A 20,689-nucleotide genomic window follows, 5' to 3' on the forward strand; every position below is an offset into this window, starting at 1 on the left:
AGCCCCTGTCCCCCCGCAGCACACGGTGGCGGGCCGGGAACCATCGGGCTGCTCTCAGCCTCGGGGGGTCTGCAGCCCGTCTGCAGGCGGAGCTGTCGGGAGGCCACCCTGCCGCCGCTCTTCTTCACGCCGCCGGCGTCAGGTCTGGCACCCTCTGCGGCGCCGGGAGGCGACACGTCTTTTCCTGACGTATTTGCCATCCGCTTGAAACCCTTAAATGGCAAAGAACGGCAGGAATGTGGGAATTTCTTGGTAGCCAGGCTCCGGCATGGAGCAAGCCGTCTCCCACGCGGATCTGCAGGCACCGGTGACAGCGGCGTGATGGGGAGCTGCCCTCCCACAGGGGTCCTGTCCCAGAAATCAGATAAGCTCCGTGCTCTCAGGATGCAGCTACCTCCTGTTCCTCCTCCATCACTTTTTCACGGCCACCAGCCCTTCCCTGCCCCAGGTTTCCCATCGCGACGCTCCCCTCCTCGGACCGCAGCCCACCACGGGGGTGCCGTTCCTCCCTCGGTCACCCCATCCTTGGTCCTGCCCCTTGTTCAGAGGGTGCCGCGTGCGATTCATCAAACCCCGTGGCACAAGAGAGCCCAAAAATCATTGGAGTGACGGCTGGAGGCGTGCAGCCTCTGCCATTCCCGCTGCCGGGGTCCCGTCCATGTGCACCCCCCCTGCTAGAAGAGGGGCAGCAGTGCAGCACCCCCACGCTCAGGTGTTTAAGGTTGGGGAAGTTAAATCCAAAACCAATCACGAGCTTAGCTAAAAAGCCCCCGTTTTTCAATATATGTTGAGACAACCATTGGAAAATTGCTTTTATCTGCTGCTTCCTAAGCCCTCTGGCTTATACTTTTAAAGCCTTTTGTCTGCGAACAGGAGAGCTGGAAAGTCCTTTTCTATTTCCTTAAGCAACTAGTCCATCTAATATCCAGCCTTGAGGGGCTGAGGCTTTAAGAGAGAACAAAACGGAAGGAAAAAAAAAGCAAGCAAACAAACAAGCAAACAAAAAAAAAAAAACAAAAAAGAAATGCAGCAAACGTTGTGACACTTGCCATAAAATCACAGGAGTCGGCGATGATGGGGACGAAGTGCCCGGAGCTGTGCCCACAAGGGGAGGGCGGCACGGCCCCCGGTAGGAAGGCAGAGCTCCCCGGGGACCCCCGAGAGCCCGGGGTCGGTCAGCGGGTTGAAGCTCCTCATCTCGGTCCCGCGATGGGGACAATAAACACATTCCCATGGATGAGAGGGTGACATCCAGGGTGGCGAGAGCGGCGAAGGCGGGTGGGCAGAGCCTGGCGAGGGGGGTCCGGGTGACCCCGCACTCGGCCAAGAGGGTCCTGCCGAAATGGGGATTCTCCTGGTGGAGCCCTGGGCACTGATCATTTCACAGACTAATTGATATAATAGCTCTAATTAGCCCTGTAGCAAACACCACATGGTTTCTTGCTTATCCAGGCCAAGCGCTGAGCCGATATTTGACCGCCAGCCATTGATTTCCTACCGCTTTTTAGGTGGGAAAGCGGGAAATACGGGATTTCTCTCTCCATGTAGAAGACGTCGCCGGGGCTTGGCGTCACGGATTTGGGCATGGCCAGTGCTGTGTGTCCATGGGGCATCTCGGAGGAGAGGTGGCACCGGGGGTGTCTGGTGGCAGGGAGCATGGTGGGGAGGGCTGTGAATAATTGGGGGGTTCATTAACAGGCCCACGGAGAGCATTGGGCTTGGCTGCTCCCCAGCTCCTGCCTCCGGCTCCCCAAAGCTGGCAGGGACGTGCGGTCCCGGGGCTGGGCCAGTGCCAGGATCGCCTTCCCACCTCTTCCCTCCCTTGGAGACCCGAGAAGGGGCTCGTCGCTGTTTTCTCCCAGCACACATGCTGGTGAGACAGCCATTGCTTTGGGCAGGGGAGCTGAAGGCAGCCGAAGGTGCTGTTTAACATCTTTGTCTGCGACATGGACAATGGGATCAAGTGCACCCTCAGCAAGTTTGCTGATGACACCAAGCTGTGTGGCGTGGTCGACATGCTGGAGGGAAGGGGTGCCATCCAGAGGGACCTGGACAGGCTGGAGAGATGTGTCTGTGTGAACCTCATGAAGTTCAACCAGGCCAAGTGCACGGTCCTGCACCTGGGTCATGGCAGTCCCAGGCACAAATACAGGTTGGGTGGAGAATGGCTGGAGAGCAGCCCTGGGGAGAAGGACTCGGGGGTGATGGTGGATGAGAAGCTCAACATGAGCCGGCAATGTGCACTTGCAGCCCAGAAACCCCCCGCAGCCTGGGCTGCATCCCCAGCAGCGTGGGCAGCAGGGCGAGGGGGGGGATTCTGCCCCTCTGCTCCGCTCTGTGAGACCCCCCTGCAGTGCTGCCTCCAGCGCTGGGGCACCAACAGCAGAAGGACACGGAGCTGTTGGAGCGGGGCCAGAGGAGGCCCCGGAGATGCTGGGAGGGCTGGAGCCCCTCTGCTGGGAGGACAGGCTGAGAGAGCTGGGGGGGTTCAGCCTGGAGAAGAGAAGGCTCCGGGGAGACCTTCCAGCCCCTGCCAGGCCCTAAAGGGGCTCCAGGAAAGCTGGGGAGGGACTCTGGAGCAGGGAGGGGAGCCATGGGACGACGGGGAATGGCTTTAAACTGGAAGAGGGGAGATTTAGGTGAGATCTGAGGCAGAAATTGTTTGCTGTGAGGGTGGTGAGCCCCTGGCCCAGGTTGCCCAGAGAAGCTGTGGCTGCCCCATCCCTGGAGGGGTTCAAGGCCAGGCTGGACGGGGCTTGGAGCAACGTGGTGTGGTGGGAGGTGTCCCTGCCCAGGGCAGGGGGTGGCACTGGGTGGGCTTTAAGGTCCCTTCCAACCCAAACCACTCTCTGGTTCTGTGATTCTAAGGTGAGGCTGCTGCGTTGCTGCCTCGGTGCCACTCTCTGGTACAAGCCGGGCGTGAGCCCAGCCAGCACCATGAGCCAGATACCTTTAGGCAGATTCTTGACCTTTTCCTGTTATTATCTTTTTTTTTTCTTTTTTTTTCGTCCCTGCAACACACAGAGCTAGTGCTAGCTCTGTGTCAGTTCATTCATCCGTACCTTTTAGAGTAAAAGTAACGCTGATACTCTAGATAGATAAACTATTATTTCACCTTCTACAGACCTGTTGCTCGCCTTCAGGTCGCTGGCATAACACACAGATCCCCTCTAATTTCCTGCATGATCCCCCCCGGGCATCCCATACCCAGGCTCTCAGGGTAATTCTGCGGGGCGTGTTGTGGATGGGCACAGGCTCCGGGCAGGGCTGCTTGGTTCGGTCACCACAGCATCGTTCAGAGCAGAAGATGGCTGGATTTCAGCAAAGCAAACACCCCTCCTTGTGCCAAAATCCTCATTCTCACACCTTCCCCACCTCCTATGCATCTCAAGTATCTAAATGCGCTGGTACCTGGAGAAGGCACCTCCTCCGAGGTCCCCGGGGGTCTCTTCTGGGGCTGAATTTATTGGGGGGGGGGTGAAAAAAAGAGGAGAAATGGTGCTCAGCCTGGATTTTCGGCAGCACCTTCTCCATGCTGGTGGGAGGGGAGGGAAGAGATAGAGGGGTGAGAGAGAGAAACCAGGCACGGACCGCACCGTGGAGCCAGGCCAAGGAAGCGTCAGCTCGGGTTTTGGCAGTTAGTCCAAGCCTGGCTGGGGATTTATGAACCACTTTTCCTCCCTGTAACCCCTTCCCTGCCGGGCTGCCTTGAGCAGCAGGTTTGCTGGCAGCACCAGCATCAAAAAGACATTCAGTGCTCCAAAACTGTGCTACCCTGCAAGCGGTCGCGGTACCTCTGAGGCTCTGACAGCACTTTTAACGGCATAAATCAGCGTTTCCCTATCCCTCAGTGCTGCTCTTGGTGCGTAAGGTTTGACGATAGCCTAAGAACCATTTCCAAATCCTCGTTCGGGAAAATACCAGCCAGCACATCCCACCGAGCAGCCTTAACGTCAGTTTAAACATTTTCAGTTAAACAGCTCCGCGGTCTTGCAATCCCCAACATGAGAAATACGGCACCAGGGAGCGCGCTGAACAGCGAGGCCAAGTCTGCAACGGGCAGGAATAGGAGAAAGATGGAGCCACGAGGAGGATGACACAAGCTAGCAGCTGCTGAGAGCTGGGAATCGATAACGGAGTCCAGGCAAAAACCTTTACTCAAGTTAAACTGACGTTGGAAGGGGGAACTTTGCATTAAGAAATCCCCGGAGGAGTATCTCGTTGAACAAAAATACGTAAACGAATGACAGACATACAGAAGTTTCAAATGAACTCAGGAAAAAAAAAGGCTACACGTTTCTACCCGGGAGCTCAAGTACCTGTATCCTGCCAGGGGACCGCCCTTGAGGAGAGAAGAGCCTCCTCCCCACCCGCGATGAGGAGCCGCATCTCGCCACCCAGAGTCTTGGCCGGGTCCCACCTGCACGCAGTGGTGGCAGCGCCAGTCCTGAAGGTGACAGAGGGGAGCTGTCAGCCCAGGACACAGGGGCCGTACCTCTGGGCAACCCCTTCCCCCCCAGCGGCTGCTCTCTGGGCAGGGCAGGGTGGGTTCCCCACTTGCCTCTGCTTCCCAGCACCGCTGGAGCTTCCTTTGAAGTGGAGCACATGGGGCAGGGCAGCAAGGCTCAGCCCCGCCGGCTTCACTCGAGCGGCCACCATCACTTTTCATAGAATCATAGGGTTGGAAGGGACCTCTGGAGATCATCCAGTCCAACCCCCTGCCAGAGCAGGGTCACCCACAGCAGGTGGCACAGGAACACGTCCAGGAGGGTTTGGAATGTCTCCAGAGACGGAGACTCCACCACCTCTCTGGGCAGCCTGTGCCAGGGCTCTGCCACCCTCACAGGAAAGAAGTTCCTCCTCATGTTTAGGTGGAACTTCCTATGGTCAAGGTTGTGCCCGTTCCCCCTTGTCCTGTCACTGGGCACCACTGAGAAGAGCCTGGCCCCATCCTCCTGACACCCACCCTTTAAGTGTTTATAAGTGTTGAAGAGAGAGAAGATTTGGGAGACTTAACAGCATCTGCTTAAAATAGTTGGTAGGACCTAAAAAAACATGCTAAACACGCAGAAGTGACCCGCATGACCTGTTTGTCTGACCAAAGGTTTCTCTGACCGGTGTGCAGGCTCCCATCCGAGTGTCTGAAGGTGCTGCCCAGACCCCTGGGCCGCCCGCGTCGGTCCGTTCGTCCCGCTCTTCGGCTTCCCTCGCCCCGGGACGGAAGCAGCACGGGAGGGCGTCAGGTTTTGCTTTGACCCTGCTGACTCCGCTTGATGTGCCGCTGCTTTCCACCAGCTTGAGGAGAAACCTGGGTGTAGGATTAGCGCTGGTGCCCTGTCTGAAGTCCCGGCAAAGAGCGTCGCAGAGCGGGACTCCCTGGCTCGTCGGGGCATCTCGCGGGGACAGCAGGGAGGGAGCAAGCACCTTTGCTCCATGGGAGGGTAGAGCTCCAATATGGCCACATAACCCACATCAGCAGGGAAAACCTGAAGAGAAATTGGACGAAATCCAGCATCTGCCTTTAAACATGCTACCTTGCATCCCCTGCCACGTGTTCCCATAACAACAGAGCCACATCACGCACTCTGTGGTTCCGGCTGCAGTCCCCCAGCTGCTCCCTTCACGCCGCAGCGGGGCACGTCACACTGGCTCCCCCCCATCACGCCGAGCCTGGGCACCCCGCTGCACCCTGCGGGAGATGATCCCAGGGAACGCTGGCTGCCCGCTCCCTCTGCACTGCCCATTCTCCTCTTTTTTTCCTCCCTTGTGCCTTAAATCTCATCAGTCCAGCCCCCAGCCCTAGGGACAAGTGGGTCATGCAGTGAGCGTGTGAAGAAGACCCAAGGTGGAGAGCATCTCTGGGTGCGCAAAGGCAAGGCTTAGCAAGGGCAACGGTGCAGCTGTGACCCAGATCCATCCTGCAGCCTTCCCTGTAGGGACATCTCAGCACAAGGAGGACACGGAGCTGTTGGAGCGGGGCCAGAGGAGGCCCCGGAGATGCTGGGAGGGCTGGAGCCCCTCTGCTGGGAGGACAGGCTGAGAGAGCTGGGGGGGTTCAGCCTGGAGAAGAGAAGGCTCGGGGGAGACCTTCCAGCCCCTGCCAGGCCCTAAAGGGGCTCCAGGAGAGATGGGGAGGGACTCTGGAGCAGGGAGGGGAGCCATGGGACGAGGGGGAAGGGGTTTAAGCTGGAAGAGGGGAGATTTAGGTGAGATCTGAGGCAGAAATTGTTTGCTGTGAGGGTGGTGAGCCCCTGGCCCAGGTTGCCCAGAGAAGCTGTGGCTGCCCCATCCCTGGAGGGGTTCAAGGCCAGGCTGGACGGGGCTTGGAGCAACGTGGTGTGGTGGGAGGTGTCCCTGCCCAGGGCAGGGGGTGGCACTGGGTGGGCTTTAAGGTCCCTTCCAACATAAATCATTCTATGGTTCTGTTATTCTATGACATAGGGGGGCACTCCTGGGATTCAAGGGGTTATTTTTATTTTCACTTCACAGTGGGAGCCAAAAAGCTCTTTATTTTGAGAAGCTTCAAACATTGATTGGATACGGCTGATCCTTCCATCAGCTGGTGCAGGGCCACCAGATGAATAAATCTTGCATGCATCTGTAATTACTGCTTAGCTTGTGTTTAAATGCAGCGTCATTGATCTGCAGAACTCATCAAAATCCCTATAGGAATGCATGAAATTATACGGGATGGAGCAGAAAAGTACATGACAACATCCATTTTCAGCCTTCTTTGTTCACCAAAAAAAAAAAAAGCATTTATTTATCTCTCTTCAAATTATTGGTTAACTTAGGATTTAGTCATCAATTGTAACACCATCGTATAGGCTGCTCTTTATGTAGGGAATATATTTCTTTCTTATACTAGGCCAGCAAATTCCTACCAGCCTTACAGTATCTGCCCCTACACGGGCAAAATCCCTGTTAAAATCATGGAAGAATATTCCTTAAGGGTTATAAAACTCGGTATGGAAAGGTCTTGTGGTTAAAGCTCCTGACTGCGATTTTGGGACCACAAACTGACTTCTCTCCCCTTAATACTTATATTCCTCCTAAAGCAAGTGCGATTAATAACGTTGCCCTGCTCCGGTGGGAAGTTGGGCGGGCACATCAGTCCCGGTCAGTGGGAGCTGAGGTGCTCCAGCAGCAGAGAGTGCAGGAACGCAGGTGATGCTTGTGCTCACCAGCCATCTGCTTGAGATGCTCTCCTCCTCTTCTGCGGCCAAGATGAAGCTCAGCAAAAGCATTTATTGGCAATAAAGTCCATCTTGTCTGGTAGAAGTCCTGATGTTTTCCAGACCTAATGCTGCTCTGGGCCAGGTCCATCCTCCCACTGGAAATGAAGAGCTCCTGGGTTGGTTCAGACCTCTCCCACCAAGCAGGTGGGGATTCCTGGTCTAACCACCTGGCTTACTGCAGCACTGCGGCTCGCTCCCAAGAGACATGGTCGCTGGCAGGGCCACGGGCAGACAGCAGAGGTTGTCTTTCTTGTTATAAAGCCAGCTTCTGGCAGGGACGTGTCGCCAGGGCAGAGGGAAAAGTCTCTGCACAACCTCAAGTGCAGAGGCAGTAGCTGTCCCCAGCCCTCGCGGAGGAACGCGCGGTGGTGGTGGTGTCCTCAGCTCATCTCTCGCACCATCTCTGCGGCCGGGCTGGCCCGTATGGAGTATCCCAAGCTGATTTTATCCCACACGCTTCCCTGATGCATCTTCTGCTGAACACAGGGATCAGCCCCCTCCTGCTGAGACCTGGGGGCGACTCAGACATCTATGGGGTGGGCTGCAGGAGCATGACCTTCCAGGGTGGCTGTCTGGTGGCAGGGGGCTGCGACTACAGACCTCTCTGAGGTTGCTCATGCCCGTAAGAGAGGGAGAACAGAAAAGTGGCGGTCAGCAGGACATCTCGCCTGACCAGCCTGGCCCAAGTGACAGCCTTCCCTGGTGGGAACAACCGAGCTATTTTGGTAGGCGGCAAACAAATCTCCTCCTAACAACGGCTGGATATTTTCTAAAGGGCTGAGAAACTCCATGAATTTTCCCTCACGTATCTCTGCTTCTGGATCCGGCCTGGAATGAAACCAAAATGCTGCAATACCACAAGCAAAGCCGTTCTAGGAGGAGCCTCAGCCTGACAGCCTCTGAGAAGGACCAGAACGTCCATTTGGATAGCACAGACCTTACACACCAAAAAGATCCACCTAAGTCTGGGATAACCAAGACGTTTTTATCGTGCAGCCGTGGGTAAAATTTCCAGGTTTTGCTTTTGCTAGCTGTGGGTCGTATCTGTCCACGGCAGAGCGTCGGCTGGTTTTGGTACCCACCGTTTCTGGCAGGGATGCTGAAATGGGATTTGAAAGCAGAAATCCCCATAGCTTGCTAATAGGTTGGGAAAATGGACAGATGAGAAGATCCAGAAACACGATTCCCACTCCATCGCCAGCAGCCCGTCTGCCTCAGCACAGTGAGTGGGTAAATGAGGCCCCTGATTGAAATCAGCTCCCAACAGACCCCCCCACCACCACCACCATAATTGTGCTGCCACCCAGCGATGGGCATCCTCTACCTACTCAATACGGGGCCGCGGATCTCGTTAACTAGCGCTTTAGATCTAAATCCCTCGCCAGTCCTACCCCTGCCGCCGGCAGACACCTAGCACTACAAAAACACTGCCGCTATATCGCATTTTTTCCTTCCGGCTTAGAAAGGAAGACTTTAAAGCTGCTTCCCCTACTGCGCGGATAGATGTCCTGGGCCTTCCTGCGCGCCCGGCTGGCGAATCTCCCTGGCCGGCGGCTGACCAAAAGGTTGGAGTCTGCGGGACTGGTTTCATCTGTGGTCACAGCTGTTGGCCATCCAGGGTTGGAGTAATTCTGAGTAATTAGCTCGCCAGATTGCCTGGGGGCCAAATGGAATCGGCCGCCGGGGCAGTGTTGAGGAGGGCTGGGGTGAGCGAGCCGTTGGCATGCTCGCCCGGGGGGACGCGGGGGACCATTCTCGGCGGTGTCTGTCCCCGTTTGGGCTGGAGCAGCTGAACGCCGTGCGGGTGAACCAGCCCGGAGCCCCACTGCAGCGCGGGGGCTGCGTCCTCTGATCAGGGCTCCTTCCCAGAACAAACCCTTCATTATCCCAAACTCCCCGTGGCTTATTTTTAGCCCCATCTTTTCTTTCCTTTCTTTCTTCTTTTTTTTTTTTTTTTTAATAGTATAGAAAGCCATCAGCTCCTCTGTCAGCAGGTTTATAACAGCAATCCTGGAGGAGAGGAAAAAAAAAAAAGCATCAAACCCACTTATTCTGTTGCGTAAAGGTTTAGGCATAGATCCTGCTCGCTTCCAGGGCGCTGAGTCCCACCACGCTTCATCCCTGCTCCAGCTCCTGTCCTTCAGAGCTGGTCACGAAGGAAGCAGAGGTCTACGTAAAGCGGGAGCTGGGCTGGAGCTGTTGAGCCTTCCTCCGCTGCAGCTGAAGCTCCATGGGGTGCCTGTGTGGAGGACACCTGCGAGCAGGGCCACCAGCACAGAAGACCTTGCACAGCCTGAGCCGCGCGTCACGCCGGCGGGCTGGGGTTTATGTAGCCCCACTGGAGAGATCCAGCCAGCCCCCGTAAAAATCTTTCGCTTACGAAAACGAAGGCCGGGGTGCCCCGTGGCCAGCGGCTCGGCGCTAAGCAGTGCTTTAAATCACAGAGGCTTTGCGTAAACAGCGGCATTGCCCACATGAGGACACCTCTAAAAGGGATCGCACCACTGGGAGCAAACCACATCCGCCAGATCTGCCCGGGCAGTGGCTCCGAGGGGGCCAGTGTTAATCTGCTGCTCCACATAGCATCGTATCGAGTGACCGTAGAGCAGAGTTACATATAGAATCATAGAATCATAGGATGTGTTGGGTTGGAAGGGATCTTTAAAGGCCATCTGGTCCAACCCCCCTGCAGTCAGCAGGGACATCTTCAACTACATCAGGTTGCTCAGAGCCTCTTCAAGCCTGGCCTTGAATGTCTCCAGGGCTGGGGCCTCCACCACCTCTCTGGGCAACCTGGGCCAGGGGCTCACCACCCTCGGTGTAAAGAACAAGGCAGTTGCGGCTCCCTCCTTTCCCCATCTCAGATAGGACCCAGGAGATGAGGACCCATCGCCCCTTCCTGGTGTGGTGAAAGGCTCCGAAGAGCTGCTACACAGGAACGTCTCAGGAGCAGAGCAGACATGCTCCCCAGGGGACGCTCCACAAGTGAGGAATGGGGAGGAGAGAGAGGACAGCTCTTCCCGTACAGTAATTAGCAAAGTTAAACTCTGACATGGCAGTTTAAAAACCAGGAAGAGGCAGTTTTTCACCCAGACGGTAGCTGAGCTGGGAAATTCCTTGCTGCAGGTGTGGCTGGTAGAAGCTTCCATTGCTTCAAAAGGCGCTTAGACACATTTCTATAAGGAAAATCACTGGGGGGGTAATAAATATAAAGATATCCGCTATCCATATGAAGTACTGGAGGCTGGGAAAACTGCCTGAGTACTGCGTGCTTGCCCTGTATTCACGTTCTTCTCTCAACATCTGCTCCTGGACACTAGTTAAGCTAGGTGGGTCATTGATCTGATCCAGGCACATCGGTTTTCCCTTTTGTAAGGGCTCCAATATGTAAAAAAGTCTTCATCATCCCCGCTTACGTAGCGTCCAATTTTCAAATGTCACTGCAGGAAGATGAGCCCACATCTGCTCTCCCAGGACCACCCCAACACCGTTCCTGAGCAGGTTGTTAGCCTTGGCTTTTCCTCCAAAGCCCACCTCTCCCCCAGCCAGAGCTCACTGCTCACAGACTCACGCTCTACCACAGTGTCCTTTTGTTCCAGCGGTAACCAGACCGTGATACCTTGCTGACCAAACTGCCACCCGTGAGCAAAGCCAGCCAGCAGCGTAGGCCCGGAGACCCTCATGTCCTGAAGTACCTTTGCTATACGGTTGCTATTTAGTGACTCTGCTCATCTGCATGCGATGCTAAAAATTATTCTGGATCCAGTCATGCCTCGGAAAACTGCAAGTCTAACTAGGACAGCTCCACCCCAACCTGCTTTTGTTCATTCCTCCTGCCTATCATTAGTATTAATATCAACTTGTCAAGTTGATCTTGATGTACAAGCCCCGTACAGCCTGCTGCACGACTCCTGTTCCTTTTCCACGGCCGCATTGCTCGCTTGCACTCGGCAAGGTGTGAGCAAACAGCTCGGGGTCCCGTTTCAGTGCCGGGCAAAAAATAGGCATGGCAAAGGTAGCATCCCTCTTGTCAAGGGTTGGCACCACCCTTTAACGGCAGGGACCATCCTCCTCATTTCCCAGGGGCGACTAATGAAAACCCGGCGCATCCAGCAGCGTTCATTCAGGAAAATAACTCCAGTAATCCCTGGGCCTGGTGACCATCGCTCTGGCTGTTAGCAGCCAGCGAGAAGCAGGCAGCAGAAGCGGTGGGAGGTGGGGAGCGTCTCATGGCAGTATCTCATCTGTATGGACGTGAGATGAGATTTGTCATCAGGAGCAGCAGCAGGACGGCGGAGCCTGCGGTGTGATTCCCGTCGAGGCCAGGCTGGCCGAGTGGGGAACACAGCCAGAAAGAAAAAAAAACAAGTTTCCTAAAGTCCAGGAGCGAATTCCCAAGACCTCCCTTCTCTGGGCTGGGCTCAGAAAATGCCAGGCGATGCTCCTGCCCTCCCAGCTGAATGGCGTATCCTCTAAGGTCTCCTCCTCCTCCCCCCTGGAAGCGCCCGAGGAGCAGCACATATCGCCTTCTGGCTTTCCCTAGGAGGAGCGGAGGGCTCTGCACACACGTGTGCGCGCCGTGGTCCCCACCCTCAGGTGGGATTGATTTCTGAAGGGACGCGGTGCCGCCGCTTGGCGTCGTTTCAAGGCTTTCATAACCGATGATTATTTAAGACACATGTTGCATCACCGCCGCGGGCGCTGGCTGAGTGCTGGGCTCTGGGAGTGGGCTGGCGTGGTTTTTTTCCCCCTTTCCATACAGCAGGTCCAGCTGGGCATGGCTTCTGCAGGAAAAACTCTGTGGTGCCGAGAGCCTCCGGGCGCTTGTCCGGCACCGTCCACCCTGGGTAGCCATACCGACCCGTATCACACCTTCGGGAAGCAGCATCCACACATTTTCTCTTCTGGTGGAAGACACTAGGAGAGTTTACAATGCTCCTGCAGAGACACTACTGATAAACCCGGTATTTGTCCTCTGAATCCTTACTCTGCAGTCACTAAATATTAAATGGGTTCAGTGCTAAATGTATGTTGAGCTATTTGTTCATCAGTGAAAGAAAGGGAGAAGTTAGGGTACAAGCTAAGGCCAGATATGGATAACAGACGTCAGAAATGCCTATTTCCATCCATGAACGAGGAAGGAGCACTCGGGTGGAGACATCTTCACCTAAGCACCTGGAGTTAGACGAGGTGGATCCTACTCGTGACAACTTTGATTAAAAACTCGGCATTTGCCAGGAGACGATGTTGGAGCTGACCGTCGAGCGCCTCTGTACATGGAGTAGAAAATAACCTGGCGGTGACTCAGCTGCGTCTGTTGACAAACGGGGCTCTGCTTTTTCAATCAAATACAACGCCAGCCAACAGGAGGAGGCTGGGACAACCCGCGCATGGCCTTTCCTTCACTGAGGAGGTGTGAACAGAGGCCAGGATCGGCAGGACGGAGGAGCATCTAGGAAGATGCTGGTGTCCCCAGGCTTGCTCTGCTGAAGTCCCCATTGCCCTGCCCCTGCCCCAGCCCAGGCGTCTGGAGCAGGAGGAGGTGGTGAGCTGGGTGCTGCCTGCCCAAGGACTGACAAGGTGTCACCTTTGAGGCAAGAAAAACCCAACAGATGCTTAACCATTTCATTGCCAGTAACCTCAACAGACATGAACAGACAGTTCTCTGGGGAGACCTTCCAGTCCCTAAAGGGGCTCCAGGAGAGCTGGGGAGGGACTCTGGAGCGGGGAGGGGAGCCATGGGATGAGGGGGAAGGGGTTTACACTGAAAGTGGGGAGATTTAGCCGAGATCTGAGGCAGAAATTGTTTGCTGTGAGGGTGGTGAGCCCCTGGCCCAGGTTGCCCAGAGAAGCTGTGGCTGCCCCATCCCTGGAGGGGTTCAAGGCCAGGCTGGACGGGGCTTGGAGCAATGTGGTGTGGTGGGAGGTGTCCCTGCCCAGGGCAGGGGTGGCACTGGGTGGGCTTTAAGGTCCCTTCCAACCCAAACCATTCAATGATTCTCTGAATGTAGGTCTGTGTAAGCCTCCCCACAGGTATCCAGCTCTGACCGCAGCCAGCGACCTCAGCTACACTCCTTCACCCAAAACAGCGGCCAGCGGAGCCTTTGGCAAAGGGTCTACAGCCCTGGGAGAAGGTTCCCATGGTGGCAGAGTGCCCGGGGAGGGGTCCCGGCCAAATGCTGCACGTAGGCTGCTGCCACCGCTCTGTTCCCATGGGATAATTCGGACAGCAGTCCTTTCTGCTTGTCTCCGGCATCAGCGGTGCTGCCACCACATGCTGCTGGAAGCAGCAAACGAAGGGGCGAGAAACTAGCTTTACCTCCTATTTTCAATATTACTCTGTGGAGGTATTTAATATCAGCTCATCCTTATAGACCTTTTGTAGCCCCCGCTAGATGAGCTCCTCTCCCTGTATTTGGGAAATGCCATTTCTTGTGTGTTTTGCTTTTAGCAGCGTAATATAGTCGGGGCTTCACCTCCCCGAGCCCGATAAACCGAGTGACTCAGAAACCTGCAATCTGCTTCAAAACAAAGCATCTGAGATAAAAGATATAAGCAGTAATGGAGCTGCTCGGCTCAGGAGTATAAATGCTGGAGGGTTACTCGTGTATTCAAAAACCTCCTGACCTTTCCTCGGCTTTTTTTAACCCCTGCAAGCCCTGGGCAAGGCGAGCCGCAAAGAAGAGCTGGTGTGTCAGCTCAGATTCGCTTCCACGCCAGCGTGCGGCCCCCGGAGCTGGGCAGTGGAAGGCGCTGGGATGTCGGCATGAAGATGACGCGGGAAGCGGGGAGAGCCGAGCGCTCGCTCCACAGCCTCCAAAGTGCTCCCATTTCTGCTGGTTAAACAGATGCCAGCTTCTGAGGGGGATTATGTGTCATCGAGCCTGTTGGCTGCGACGACTAATTATCTCCAGCAACAGTTTGGCCTTTAGATTAGCGTCTCAGAGGGCATACCAGGAGTGCTGTCATCCATGTGTGGCAATTTGTCCCCACTTGGGTTTCCCTGTTCCCAAAGAGGTGGCACCCCAGCACATCCCATCCTCCACCAGCTCAGGCTTGCACCCAGCAGACCAGCAGGTCCTTCCAAGCAGCCCGGGCAGGGCTCTGGTGAAGCCTCGGAGATACCTCCAGCAGAAACTGAGGAGAAGAAGCAGCAGCTCAAAATCAGCTCAGCATCCAAACAGCAGCCTGCCTGAGATTCCCAGTCCCGCAGCTGGATATTAGCGTGGCAGCCATGCAGTGGAGCTCGGATGTCGTCAGCGTGCAATGAAGATGACGCGGAAGCGGGGGGAGACGAGCTCAGCTGCGGCCAAGTCCAGTGGAAAAAATATCCGCTGCAGCCTGAGATGGGAGAAATTCCAGGGGAGAGCAGCCGGAGGAGTAAACAGTTTTGGAATGCAGCCTCAAAACCAGCACTGACAACGTTGTGTACCTTCGTGTAAATTGATGGCTGACCCTCATCGAGTAGCGGGAACAGACGAAGAGCAGACCCAGGCAGCTGAAAGAATTTAAGTCACTGAGAAACACATGGAGAGTGATGGAAAAGGCTAGAAATGAGGAAAGAGACGAGGAGGGGGGTTCATAGAAAAGGCAAAGGGTGTGTTGGCAAGCAGGTATTGGAGCTGGGGTGTCCGGCAGCCGGGATGGATGCTTTCACATGGGAGTGACCCTGAGGGACCAACCTCACAGAGCTCAGCTCGCCTGACGCCGGGGCAGGTGGGGTGTTGGGGATACTGGGTATTCCTCTGTCACAGCACCAGTTAAGGACTGGGAATCGCAGCATCACAGAATGGTGGGGTTGGAAGGGACCTCTGGAGATCATCCAGTCCAACCCCCTGCCAGAGCAGGGTCACCCACAGCAGGTGGCACAGGAACGCGTCCAGGTGGGTTTGGAATGTCTCCAGAGACGGAGACTCCACCACCTCTCTGGGCAGCCTGTGCCAGGGCTCTGCCACCCTCACAGGAAAGTTTTTGCTCATGTTGAGATGGAATTTCCCATGTTCCAGTTTGTGTCCGTTGCCCCATGTCCTGTCACCGGCCACCACTGAGAAGAGTCTGGCCCCATCCTCTTGCCCCCCGCCCTTTAGCTATTACTGAGCATTGATGAGATCCCCTCTCGGCCCGCTCTTCTCCAGGCAGAACAGCCCCAGGGCTCTCAGCCTTTCCTTAGCAGAGAGGTGCTCCGGTCCCTGTGCCCTCACCCAGATGCTAGAGACCCCCCAGCCGAGGTTCCTATGGAGATATCCCGACTGGGAATGGATGCTGGGTGCTGTCAGGGAGCAGAGGGTGGATGGGGTGGATGCTGCTTGGCTCTCCTCCCTCTCTCGCTATCGTCCTGCCCCCTCGAGAGGCTAGCAGGCTGCACCAGCTCCCCCAAACCTCTGATCCAACCCCCCCAGTAACTCGGGTGGAGCTGGGCACGCCGGGCTGCGTCACCGCCATGGACAAGGATGCGAAGGGAGGTGAGGCTTTCCGAGCCTCAGAGCCAGGTCGTGTGCAGGACCCCGTCAAATCTGGAGGAAATTGGCTGTTGGGCAGCCGAGGGGAATGCCACGTGGAAGAGCTGAAGGCTGAGCACGCCGGTTAGCGAGAGCAAGAACCCTCTGAAGTCCCAGCACGGGCCTGGGGTTTAAAGGATGCTGCTGTTCACAGGCAAATCATCGCACATTGAAAGCAGTAATTACATTAACGAACTCCTCTGTCACTGTGCTGCTGTGATGCCGAGTCCTTTGGCCAGTTTGCAGTAGATTTCTTCATTTGCAGCACGCCCAGCATTAAAGGAGGATCTCGAAGGCAAGAACAATTAATAGGGAAAGTTAAATTGAAGAGAGTTGAATCATAGGAAATTCCAGAAAATGAAGATGGAGGAAGCGACAAAGGTCTTCAGGGTACTGCCAAGAGCTGCAAGAGGGAGAGAAAATCCCTGCTTCTCTCACACCTCCGCTTTTTATCATCACCTTGAAGTATTTTTTTGTTCCTGAGGACAGAGGAGCGGCCGGGTCCCTGAACAACGGCGCTGCAGAGCTCGGTCTGCGGGGACATGTGAAGAAATGCAGCTGTCTCTTAAATAACGGGAGCTGACACCAGTTGTGAATAGATGAGTGATCGTGGCTTCAGCCGTCACAGCGGAGGATCTGATTTCCAGTGAAGCCCCATTCATCCATCCAGGGCCCATCATAAAGCTATTAAGGGAGCATCTGTCACAAAAACCACAATGGCTTTAAATGCTTGAAAAAGGGCACAACAAAAAGAAGCCTGCTTAGCTTATATACTTTATGCTGGGTGACGTGATTCTTGGCACTCTTTAGCAGAAAAAAAACAGATGATAAATATGATGGGGAGCCAAAATATGTAATGTGAGCAGGGTGAGGGTTGTGTTTCACCTTAGCGTGGAGTTTGGTTGTTTTTTGTTTTTCCAGGCTAGCGGGAAAGCTGGGGGCAGTGAGTTTTCTCGGGTAGCGGAGTGCACGGCCCCGGCACACTGGGCATCCCGCTCCGGAGCCCTGGCTCAGAGCACTCCCTCCAGGACACACAGGGGAAGACTTTTCCTGCTGTCTGATGTGGCAGGGAAAGCATCTCCAGCGGCAGGACGGGGCAGCGCGTTCCAGCCCAGCGGGATGTGCCTTGGCAAAGCACAGGGGGAAGCGTGCTCCGAGCGAGTTGGTGTGACTAGGTTACTTATCAGGGCTAAACCCACACTTTATGTTGTTTAAAAAAAAAAAAAAAAAGAAGTCACATTTAGCTAAACTGAAAGAGAAAGTCAAGCTTAGACATCATGGCTGTCTTATGTGAATTGTTCCAGCTCCTACCTTCTTGCACTCACAGGTAAATTCACAGAACCATCGAATGGTTTGGGTTGGAAGGGACCTTAAAGCCCACCCAGTGCCACCCCCTGCCCTGGGCAGGGACACCTCCCACCAGACCACGTTGCTCCAAGCCCCGTCCAGCCTGGCCTTGAACCCCTCCAGGGATGGGGCAGCCACAGCTTCTCTGGGCAACCTGGGCCAGGGGCTCACCACCCTCACAGCAAACAATTTCTTCCCCAGATCTCGGCTAAATCTCCCCTCTTGCAGTTTAAACCCCTTCCCCCTCGTCCCATGGCTCCCCTCCCTGCTCCAGAGTCCCTCCCCAGCTTTCCTGGAGCCCCTTTAGGGCCTGGCAGGGGCTGGAAGGTCTCCCCGGAGCCTTCTCTTCTCCAGGCTGAACCCCCCCAGCTCTCTCAGCCTGTCCTCCCAGCAGAGGGGCTCCAGCCCTCCCAGCATCTCCGGGGCCTCCTCTGGCCCCGCTCCAACAGCTCCGTGTCCTTCCCGTGCTGGGGATTCCAAAGCTGGACACAATACTTCATATTCAGCAGAGACAAAAATGTCTTTTCCTTCCCTTCAAAGGCACAGTTCCTCTTACTACTCTTTATTCTCCGCAAGCTGCGCTGGGCACAGCTGCCATCCTCTGGCTGACACCTGAACGGGTGAACCTGAACATGGCTGACACCATGTCACCTCCTGCCCCACTGCCCCATTGGGTGACATCCAGGCTGCCAGAGGCACAGACATCAAAGGGCAGGAGCGCCGCTGGTGCGCAGACCTGCTTTACTACATTCCCAGTACAGTGAAAGCATCTCACGTGCATTAGATTGGTGCTCCTGGGGCTAGAGTTAGGCATTTAGGCGCCGTAATGCACATCAAACCCCCTTTCAGAAGAACTGGAGCGTCTGCATGCAGCTCAATGGTAGTGAGAAAGACAGCTCTGTGTTTATAATTCATATTAGATTTAAATCCAAATTCATGAAATCATAGAATCACAGAATGGTTGAGGTTGGAAGGGACCTTAAAGATCATCTGATCCCAATCCCCTGCCCTCCCACGAGACCAGGTTGCTCAAAGCCCCAGCCAGCCTGGTCTTCATCTTCCTCTTTTCCTTCTAAATTATATTTAGTTGGGCGGAGCTGTTTTGAAAAACTGTCTTGAATGTGGATGAAAAAATGGATCGTGGTCATAAGTGCGCAGCTGTAGGGTTCCTCTGCAAAAACGTTTCGTGCCAAAGGACAGGACTTCCTCCCCAGAGTTTCAGCCCATGGAGGCATTGCTTATGTTCATAGATTTGAAGCCTAGAGCAGAAATAAGGGTAACTGGTTTAAACCTATTCGAGTGTTTTAGAAAGCTAGATATCCCCTTTACCCCCCAGAAAAAAAAAAAAAACAAACAATTTATATTCCCAGATTATCACCATCTCTGCGGGCCCTGGGTTTTGTCTCCCGCGGTCCCAGCCCTGTGCTGGATTCCAGCAGTGACTCGCTGGCGGGGATCCGTGTCCCTGTGTTTGAGCTGCCCGAAGGCGAGGCATCTCCTCGCGGCAACCTGCCCCGTCTCCCTCCTTTCCCAACGGAGAGAGAGGCAGCTCCCGAAGGTGGCTCTCGACCCGTCCGTTCTGGGAGCCAGACCCATACGCTCCAACCTCTTATCTGAATAAACCCTGGCATCAAGGGGTGCGCGTGTGCAGCATCCAGCGCAACGGACCGACGGGGACCTTCATCCCTCGGCGAATAAAAATAGCAAGTAATATTAAGACTGTGTATTTTCACAGATTGCAATCAGGGCTCAGAACACACGCGCTCTTAATTTCCTGCTTGCAGTTCACTATCAGATTTTATGCTTAGGTTAGTGGGGTTTGCTCACGTTTCTTTTTCCCCAGAATAGGATTTTTTTTTTTTCTTCTTTCCTTTAACTACAATACATTCAGCCATGAAAAATGAGATTGAAAAAGATTAATAGGCAGCTGAAGGATTCATCTGAGATGGGCAAAGATTAGTGTGTGTCTTATTCTTATCTGTTTTTCTTTTTCTTTTCTCTTCTTCTTAGCTACCTAGACAGCTTAGATCGAATCGGAGCTGCAGACTACCAGCCCACGGAGCAGGATATCCTCCGAACCAGGGTCAAAACAACTGGCATCGTAGAAACCCACTTCACATTCAAAAACCTCCACTTCAGGTTAGTCTAAAACTGAATGGACCGGTACATTTTCAGGGCCTCTCTTTGTCACGGGGTTTCCCTATGGCTCCCAAAGAAGAAGTTGTTAAATTGCTGGTTAATGCACGGGTGGCTCCCACTGTAGAGAACAAGGTGTTTTTGGGGGTCAACAGTATGAAATGTTTGGCTTGAAAATCACTGCCCTTAAGGTGGGAGCTCACGGTACCTTCATCCAACCCAAACGACACCACTTTGTCAGGAGGTATAATATGAGGTCGGCCCCAAGTCCGATCAAGCCTCGTAAATGTAATATTTGGCCAAATATTTGGCCAAATCTCATCTCCAAAGTGGGCCTGTCACCTGTGGTTATTGCTATATATTGGCCCTCGTGATGCCAGTCAGCAGAGAGAAGAGGGCGTGAGGACAGAAAGCCGCACACGCACACAGTATTTAGAGCATTTAAAACTCAAGAGCGCGGGGTCTCCGCCGGGCTCCGCAGAGCCTTTGGGAGCCAGCAGGCTGCTGAGGCTCTCCCACAGATCCCCACGTCCCTCGGCTGCCACTGCTCCTCCTGCTCCTCCTCGGCTCCAGGCTCTGGGGAAGAGCCAGCACAGTGGTTGGGTCTTCTCCGGAGAAGACCCAGTGGTTAAAGACCTGTTGCTTTGTGTTTGGAGCCTTCCAGGGACCGTATGGTCCGAACATGCCAAGACTGCTGGAAGTTTCCTCATAATTAAGAAAGAGCGGGCGCTGACGGTCTTCTCCTGTGCCGTAGGCTCTTTGATGTCGGGGGCCAGCGGTCAGAACGCAAGAAGTGGATTCACTGCTTTGAGGATGTCACGGCGATCATTTTCTGCGTGGCGCTGAGCGGCTACGACCAGGTGCTCCATGAAGACGAAACCACGGTGAGTCTAACTGGGTTCTCAGAGGCCCCGACACTTCTTTGCGGGAGAACTGCTCGGAGATCGCCGAATGCTGGCTGGGGTGCTGCAGGAATGTGCTTTTGTCGGTCGTTTCCCCCCTGACTCTGAAATCCTGAGGGGGTTTGTCCTCCTCCGCGCTCTTCAAAATCAAGTCCTGCACGCCCAGGTAACGCTTTCTTGCGCCGGTGAAGTCGCAGTGTTTTTATTTCTCCTTTCTAGCTGACCCGGGTGTTTTCAAAGTGCGCTAAGGGGACGCTGTACCCAGCAAGAGGAGATGGATAGAGCCGGGTGGGCTTTTAAACCAAACGCAGGGGTCACGCCGTGGTGCAGCGGCACGGGACAGCCCTGCGCGCCCGAGGCAGGCGCGGGCTGGGAGCATAACCGATTTCCTCAAGGCTACAGAAATTCATTTTCCTGAGTGAGACTGGAACTGTGTGATTCCTCAGGTAATTTGCTCTAGGAGAGCTTTTATGACTTCCCACTGTGACATTAGGCTCAAAATACCATCTGGAAATAAAGCGAGTTGAGGAGCCGTGCGCTCCCTGGTATTAGAGCGCAATTAATACGA

At 54.8% G+C, this 20,689-nt stretch overlaps 1 protein-coding gene across 2 annotated transcripts in view; it reads left to right on the forward strand.

Annotated features, from left to right (window-relative positions):
* Positions 1 to 20,689, forward strand: part of GNAO1 (G protein subunit alpha o1) — a 161,718-nt gene that overhangs the window by 117,201 nt on the left and 23,828 nt on the right. For both annotated transcript variants that reach the window (XM_074583237.1, XM_074583238.1), the window contains exons 5-6: positions 19,094 to 19,222; positions 19,974 to 20,103. In XM_074583237.1, coding sequence (XP_074439338.1) covers positions 19,094 to 19,222; positions 19,974 to 20,103 — 259 coding nt within the window. The remainder of the gene's footprint in view (positions 1 to 19,093; positions 19,223 to 19,973; positions 20,104 to 20,689) is intronic.

The sequence above is a fragment of the Larus michahellis genome, chromosome 4 (genome assembly GCF_964199755.1).
Source record: "Larus michahellis chromosome 4, bLarMic1.1, whole genome shotgun sequence".
Taxonomy (NCBI): domain Eukaryota; kingdom Metazoa; phylum Chordata; class Aves; order Charadriiformes; family Laridae; genus Larus; species Larus michahellis.